We start from the raw sequence: 8,244 nt of genomic DNA on the forward strand, positions 1-8,244 counted from the left end.
CTCTCCTGCCCTGTAGGCTGCGTGGTGTCGTCACACACACCTCTCCTGCCCTGTAGGCTGCGTGGTGTCGTCACACACACCTCTCCTGCCCTGCAGGCTGCGTGGTGTCGTCACACACACCTCTCCTGCCCTGTAGGCTGCGTGGTGTCGTCACACACACCTCTCCTGCCCTGTAGGCTGCGTGGTGTCGTCACACACACCTCTCCTGCCCTGCAGGCTGCGTGGTGTCGTCACACACACACACCTCCTTTCTGTCCTCAGGGGTAAGGAGCAGTTCACACGTGTAGACTAGACAGGTCATGTATAGTAAGGAATGGGGGTGTGTTTCAGTGTGTGCATGTTTGTGTGAGGGGCCTGGATTTGTGTGAGTGACAGCACAGCAGAGCATCTTATCTAATCCTGGCTGAAGACCCACAATTGGCCTTTACATCTGTTTATACTTCCATACTGTATAGCAATTGGACAATAATAGTATGTGTACCTAGTCTCACACACACAGCTACATTATACACAGATACAGGAAGTCCAGGTCTGTGAGCACACAGCTTTATGGCTCTGAGTCATAGATGAGTCCAGTCGCCTTAGCCTTGTCCTGATTGGCTAGTCGTGATTCTAGTCTTCTTAGCCTCATGCTGATTGGCTAGTTGTCATTTATAGACTTCTTAGCCTCGCCCTGATTGGCTAGTCGTGAATCCATAGTCTTGTGAACCTAGTTGTGATTGTGCAATACCCTCTGGAGGAGGAAGAGTGAAACTCAAAGTCAATATAAAGGTTTCGTGTCCCGGCAGACTCCATCATGGTGTTCTTCCTAGTTGTTTTCTGTCTCCCAGGCAGACAGACAGACAGTATAATCTCTATCCCTGCTGCTCTCACTCTGTACAGACCTGCTCCGCCCACTACAGCCTGTTTTGTCAGGCCTGTGTCAGCTGACCAGAAAAGATAAACTGGGTCAAAGAGCCACTGCCCAGCGCCTCCCTCTTTCCGTACTCCCTCCCTCTATCCATGTGTCTCTGTGTCTGCTCTTCCTTTCACACAGTCATGTTGCCTGCCCGGTCATGGTGCTGGTGTAGGTTAATGTCTGTGTTGCTTCTGCTCGTCCAGTCAAAGGAAGCAACAGACATGGAACTTTTCAGACATGGAAATGGCTCTCCCAAGACTTTCTTTTAGACTGCTGTCAGTCCTATGAAATGGTCTTGAGTAATGCTTTCAGAGTAGTAAATGATTGGCCATGTGGTTTAGAAAGAAAGATTGTGGGGACTAGCAAGGAGAGCAGAGAGGAAAATGGGAGGGGCCCACATAAGGAGGCATACGCACGCAGTCTCTGAGAGGATGTTGATTCTTGGGTCTAACAACAGTACTGCCACACTCAGAGAGTATTAGTAAGTGTTCCCAGGGGGGATTTTCCTCTGCTCCTCTGGAATCCAGCTCAGCCTACCGTGGAAGTGAAGTAGATGCAGTAATGACCTTCTGAAGAAACATGATCTTAATACTGCATTATCTATGTAAACACTCGGGATGTGGCCGTGGTGTCGTTTTGACGGTTATATAACATTGACATCGTTTCTGTACAGGGAGAGAGAAGGATCTCTTGGTCAGAGAGTGTATATAGGCCTGTGTCTGTCTCAACATTGATAGATGAAGTGGAGACCATGGGGTCAGGAAATAGTGGTTATTCGTTGGTTGTGTGATGTACTGTCACAGACAAGGAAGTGACCAGCGTAACGAATACACTGATAAGGAGCAGCTTGTTTGTCAAGTTGATTTAGAAGAGAAAAATGGTTTATGCATGTGGCTGTTGCTAAAACAACACAGGTCTGGATAGCAGATGTTTTTTTATTAGAGCTTTTACTTTACATGAACGCAAATGGGGAGTTTTATGACATACGGCATTGATATATTATGAATGGGTAAACTCTCAATGTACACATTGAGGACCAATGACACCTGGAATAGTATCCAGCCAAGAGTGAAAATGTTGATATTACTGGTTCTATTGAAGAATGTGTGTGGAACGTGAAACTTCAGTTCAAAGTTTTATTATAATAAAATTACAGAATGAAAGCAAGCTCTCTCTGAAATATTTGATTGTCCCATTATAAATGTGTTTGTAGTGTGTGTTCAAACCTTTCCTCTCTTCCTCTGCATCTTACAGACGTTGAAGCGCAAGGAGAAGGAGTACGAGCATGAGATGGAGAGACTGGCGCGGGAGAAGATCGCTACTCAGCAGCGATTGGCTGAGCTGAAGAACGAGCTGAGCCAGTGGATGAATGTCATGGAGATCGACCGTGTTCTCAGACAGACTGTTCAACCAGAAGACGACCAGGCTTCTACCTCTACTGCCTCAGGTACGCTCAATCAATCGATTAATCAAGCAATCAAATTAATTTAGAAAGCCGTTTATAAATAAATAATGACACTAAGCGGTTGTCACCAAGTACTTTACAGTAACCGTACTTACATTTACATTTTAGTCATTTAGCAGACGCTCTTATCCAGAGCAATTTACAGTTAGTGAGTGCATACATTATTTTATTTTTTTCATACTGGCCCCCCGTGGGAATCAAACCCACAACCCTGGCGTTGCAAACGCCATGCTCTACCAACTGAGCTACATCCCTGCCGGCCATTCCCTCCCCTACCCTGGACGACACTGGGCCAATTATTCGCCGCCTCATGGGTCTCCCGGTCACGGCCGGCTACGACAGAGCCTGGATTCAAACCAGGATCTCTAGTGGCACAGCTAGCAGTGCCTTAGACCACTGCGCCACTTAAGAGACCACTTGGGAGACCACTGCGCCACTCGGGTACTTGTAATGTGTACCTGGGTCTTTCTATAAACTAGGTTACCAGTGGGGATTTCTTACACGGAACTACTTGTTACAGCTGTTAATAATTCATTGATAATAATCTGCTAATTTATTTCATGTCATTACATTAAACCTTTTAGATTTAAAGTCCCCTGTTTTGGGAACCTGCGTGGTTCTGGTACCGGTTCCGACCGTCATTTTTGCTTACAAATCGATCTATGGACACCATAGCTCGAAATGGCTTGCATTGAACGGTAGCCCTGATTCTCACTGACACAGGAGTATGTATATTTTGCCTGTGTGAAGCAGGATGTGAAATCTGACACCACTTGAAGCTGGGATGTCCCTCCTATTTCATTCGCTCTTCCGACTGTCCATCAACTCCTTGCTGAACCCTACGTCACAGCCACTAACAATATATGCCTGGAATCCTTACATCATAGCGCAGCAGGAGAGAGTGGTTTCGTCGCTGTAGCACATTCAGAGATCGATTTATAGCCAGTAATCTAAAATAATTTTAAACAAAAAACACTTTCTGTATGTCATAGACGGACATAATTTATATGAGATGAAATGCGAGTTCCTAACGAGTTCAGGAAGCCAAGCTAGAGCACTGTAAAGTTCACAGCGATGGGGGCAGACATTTTGATCAAGAGTCCTTTAGAAAATATGTATTTTACAGTTAAGGTGAAATCTTATAGTTAGTCGTTTTATAATTAGATTATACTATATTTAAAAAGCATAAGTCATTTCAAGCCTTATTCATACAGTTTTGTTGAATAGGAAATCATAAAATATTTCATTTTCATATTTTTACTTTGTACTTAAACTTGTGTCCTCAAAAGTGACCACACCTCAGCAATTTATAACAGTTTCTTACCAGAAAGCTGAGATTTGAACCTTTCTTGGAGTATGCAGCATTACTAGTTATTGTTTATGGCCCTCTCATGATAAATAATTACTTTTGGGGATTACGTAGATTACATTTAGTTACATTTAACTGGTTTAAGATATAAGGGGGATTATAGCTATATTCAATCAAATTCACGAGTATGTTTAACCCTTTATCATGGTTGGCGTCTTGATGGATTTGTTCAAAATCGTGTGACATAAAACATTACTTTTCTGTCGTTGCATTTATGGCAGTGTAAGTTGTCATTATATCAGATATTAACCATTAATCAGTTAAATTAGACATTGAACCTGAACCCTGTAAGAATCCTGGATCTAGCTGTCAGACAGTTTTTTTTGTATAGAGATCTCAGAAATGCAGTGTAAACGCATAATATTTTGTGTCTCCTTATGTTACGGGGTGAAAACAGTTGTCATGGGCACTCAAATTCTAAATAATGTATGCATTGTCAAATGTGAACGCTTCTAACCGAAAGAGTCACCTTACCATGATACTTAAAACCTAAATCGATACTATCATTAATGTGGTTCTTCAATAATTATGCATAATACTTGTTGGATGCGCATTTGGTGTCCAGCTGATTATTTACTCCGTGATATTTTCACACATCACCTGATCCAGGAAGGAATTTTCCGAATGACAGTCAAGTGACAGCGCATGCGATGCAACAACAGCTCAAGTGCTGGAATAAAGGTGTCCGCAAGGAATATCCAGAATATTTTTGTGTCTCATGCGATACACCTGTGAAGACCGGATTGATGTTGATAATCTGTCTCCTTGATTTACAGCAGGGTCTCATTTAGATTTAAAAGAAAAAGCGTCAAGGTAATAAGTTCATGTTTTCATATGTTTTTGTGCCTTGGATTGGACACAGTCTACTGTGCACAAGTGTAGGATAGACTATTGTGCAACACCCAACGCTATTCCTATTCATTATTCTGGATATAATGACAACAAATTACATAGCCTAGTGGGCTTATTCATAATATGATCTGCTATTGAAATAACATGACATTCATTTTGTTTTCCATGTTAGAACAGCAATTTTAAACAATACAAGGGGCTTGAAGTAGCCTACTTGAACTTGAATTTGGAGCTCAGAAATTATGAGGACGACAACATCTAATGTTGGCTTTCCATAGAAATCCTTCCATTTATGGTGAGATTAAAATGGTGAGGTTAATGATACCGCTATTCATGACTTTATGATGTGTGCCTGTGTCGGCCACATAGGCTACAGAAAAATGGCCATGCATGCATCCAATCTAATTAGTTAGGCAATGTCCACATTATTCTCACATATTTTAGAATGTAATAATAATTTGAATATCAATGCATTGGCAAGGCTTAAAAAATGCATTATTCATATTGGTAATGGCCTACGTTTTTTGACAGGTTTTGCTTTCTGGGGGTGGGTTCTATATTAGGCCCTGTATTTACAATTATATACATTATAAAATTGTATACCGTTGAGGTCCTTGACCATTACAATTAGGTGCTTGTAAAAAGTCCTTGAATTTGACTTGCCAATGTCTGTATGAACCCTGCTTAAAGGATGTATAGTCCTAGACCTATGTTGTTATATAGGTGGAGTTATGGGACCATTTGCATATATGCACTTTCATTCCTCTAAGTACACATGTGGAACTTCATGACAATCCTTTTTATTTTTGTTTCAAACCATTTTGAAATGTTGATCCCAATGTCACACATTGGCCACTTTTATTTATAGAAAGACCCACCTACACTTGTTCCTACAGTGTTTTAAGAATGTACAAAGCGATCATATCTGCGATGTTATCAAGCGTAACGTTATTAACATGAGCATTCTTTCTATCTGTGTCACAGAGGGTGAAGACATCATGAATGACGACATGGATGAAGAGAATGTTCCTGCAGCGCCAACAGCCTTACCCACCATGCCTCAACAAGCCATGCAGCCCGAGTTGTACAAGACTGTGACCCCTACTACCATAACCCCCACAACCTCCATCCTCACCCAACACATCTCCATCCAACACAAGACCCAGATGTACCCCCAGCCCCAGCTTCACCCACACCCGCTGTCAGCCCTGCCTGTCTCGGCTACGTTCTCCACCCCAACATCCAGCATCACCACCACCCCTATCCAGACCCTCCTATCGGCTCACACACACATCGTAAGCTCCCCTAGCACCCTCTTCCCGGCCCACACACACATGGTGACTGCCCCCGCTCACACTCACATGGTAAAGGCACCCAGCCTCCAGCCCACGGTCATCGCCCACGCCTCGGCTTCCCACGCCTCCGTCATTCAGGCCGTCAACCACGTCATCCAGGCCCAGGCTTCATCTGGAGGAGCCAAGCACATCACCCACCTAGCCCCCTCCTCCTCAACCTCCATGCAGCTGGCCCCAGGTCACCACCACCACCAGCCCATCGGACACATCACCGTCCACCCTGTTACTCACCTGGGCCAGCACCATCTACCCACCATCTACCCCCAGTCTGTGGCTGTCACGCAGCCAGCCATGGTGGGCCACATCACCCATACACTCACCCATGCCCAGGTCAATGGTACTGCCCCCAACCAGGGCACAACCACCATTGTGGGAAAGCAGACGGCAGTTGGTGCCCAGGTGGTGACACATCACCCACAGCTGCTGAACCCTGTAACTATGGTGACCATGCCCTCATTCCCCGTTAGCACTCTGAAGCTAGCCTGATCTCTGAACCAGGCCAGAGCCATAACCAGGCCAGAGCCATCCTGAAGCTAGCCTGAGAACCAAGCTACATGAACAGGCAGGTGGCCAGAGTCGGGCCGAGGTCGGAGACAGACCTCTAGACCTGGAGACCATCGGCCCCAGAGCAGACCAGCCGGACAGGATCAGGAGCCAGCCCAGACTCAGAGCCAAGGGAAACTGAAGTAGGCCCAGAGTGAGGCAGGCACCAGGACTACTGTACTGACAAACAAATGCAAAAGTCTTCATACTGAACGCAAGACGCAAGTCCTCATATTCACTGATGATTCACAAACTGCATTATTAACTAACCTGAGGCATTACAGCTGTCAATAAGTAACTCAGAACATTCCTAAAATAAACTATAAAAAACGTACATAAAAAATAAATAACCATTATAAAGATATATTTATATTATGAGGTGAAAGACAGCAAATGTTGTTAGGCTGAGTGTGATGTCCAGGATGATCATGTTGATGGTGTGTGATATTGTATACGATACAGTCGAGAGAATCACATGAAGACATTGTCTGTCCCTCTTCCGTATTCATATATACAGAAGCAAAACAGTAGCTAATAGTGAGAGAAGGGTGTCATCCAATGTCAAAGGCAGTCAGACCTGCATATTTTCCCTCAAGACCAGTTTTTATATTTCTGGTACAGGGTCATGGATTCCACAGCCAATAGTATTTACAAACCACACTACTAATGACTGTGGTGGTGCCACTATTTTATCTTATGAAAGCACCAAGATATTAGATTTAACTGAAGTCTACCGCTGCTACCAGAGGCCAGGGCCTGTATCCACAAATCATCGTTGTGCTGATCTAGGATCTGCCCATATAATCTTATTTGTTAGAATTTAAAAGGCTAAGCTGATACTAGATAAACACTCCTACTCTGAGACACTTTGTGGATACGGGCCTTGATGTGACCAGAAGGCAAAGCGTCCAATTTCAGACAGGCTGAATCGGGGTCAGAGAGACTGGCTCTCTGGCTGTGTGTGATTGGTGGGTGTTGGCACGTCAGCATGGGATCAGTGTGTGTGCTCTAACAACTAAGCGACATAAAGGAGCACATTGAGGACATGATTGCTGGGACCTCCCCTTCCCTCTACCCAGGCACATGGCTGTGGAGTGAAACCTAAAACAGGACCTTTCTGCTCCCACTGCAGCGCTGTCAAATTACTGCATGTTCCACAGGCTTCCCCTGCTGGTAAAAAAACACAACTGCATGTAAAACGAGACAATGAATGGTCATTGAGCATACTAGTTTGTAATAACATATATTCAGTTTGTGTGGTCCAAGCCGGAATCAAACCCAAATGCCGGCATTACCAGTTCCACCATGTGCATCTGAACCAGGTGATGTAAAGTGTAACTGAGGACTTTTCACAAAACTGAACAACCACTCAATTTAGCACAGGAGTAAAACAAGTGACTACATATTGCCACGATTATATATATTTTTTTACTAATGGCAGAGCAGGAGCCATCATAGCAGGCACAATCACTGCAAACTGTTCCTGGAGTATATCTGTATGTGTAATAAAGGAGGTATATAGTGAGACATGTCTTGTTTATTGTGTTGCAGCAGTTGAAAACTAAGGCCTTCGGCAGTGCCATGGTAGAGCATTTAAGTGAATGTGGCAGTTTGGGGTTAAACGGCATGGTAAGGCAGTCACCTACGACATCTTATCCTCTTTTTCCACCACCCATATTAATTATCAGGCTGCTTGGTATATCAACTGTTATAATCTAGATTCTCATGTTAGCTTTCCACTGCACTATTATGACACGACCTG

General features: G+C 44.0%; 1 protein-coding gene across 2 annotated transcripts in view; it reads left to right on the forward strand.

Annotated features, from left to right (window-relative positions):
• Positions 1-8,009, forward strand: part of LOC121566307 (max-binding protein MNT-like) — a 41,209-nt gene extending 33,200 nt beyond the window's left edge. For both annotated transcript variants that reach the window (XM_041876419.2, XM_041876417.2), the window contains 2 exons: positions 2,153-2,345; positions 5,569-8,009. In XM_041876419.2, coding sequence (XP_041732353.1) covers positions 2,153-2,345; positions 5,569-6,425 — 1,050 coding nt within the window. In that variant the 3' untranslated portion in view covers positions 6,426-8,009. The remainder of the gene's footprint in view (positions 1-2,152; positions 2,346-5,568) is intronic.
• Positions 8,010-8,244: the final 235 nt, after the last annotated feature.

This window comes from Coregonus clupeaformis, chromosome 5 (assembly GCF_020615455.1).
Source record: "Coregonus clupeaformis isolate EN_2021a chromosome 5, ASM2061545v1, whole genome shotgun sequence".
In the NCBI taxonomy this organism is placed as follows: Eukaryota; Metazoa; Chordata; class Actinopteri; order Salmoniformes; family Salmonidae; genus Coregonus; species Coregonus clupeaformis.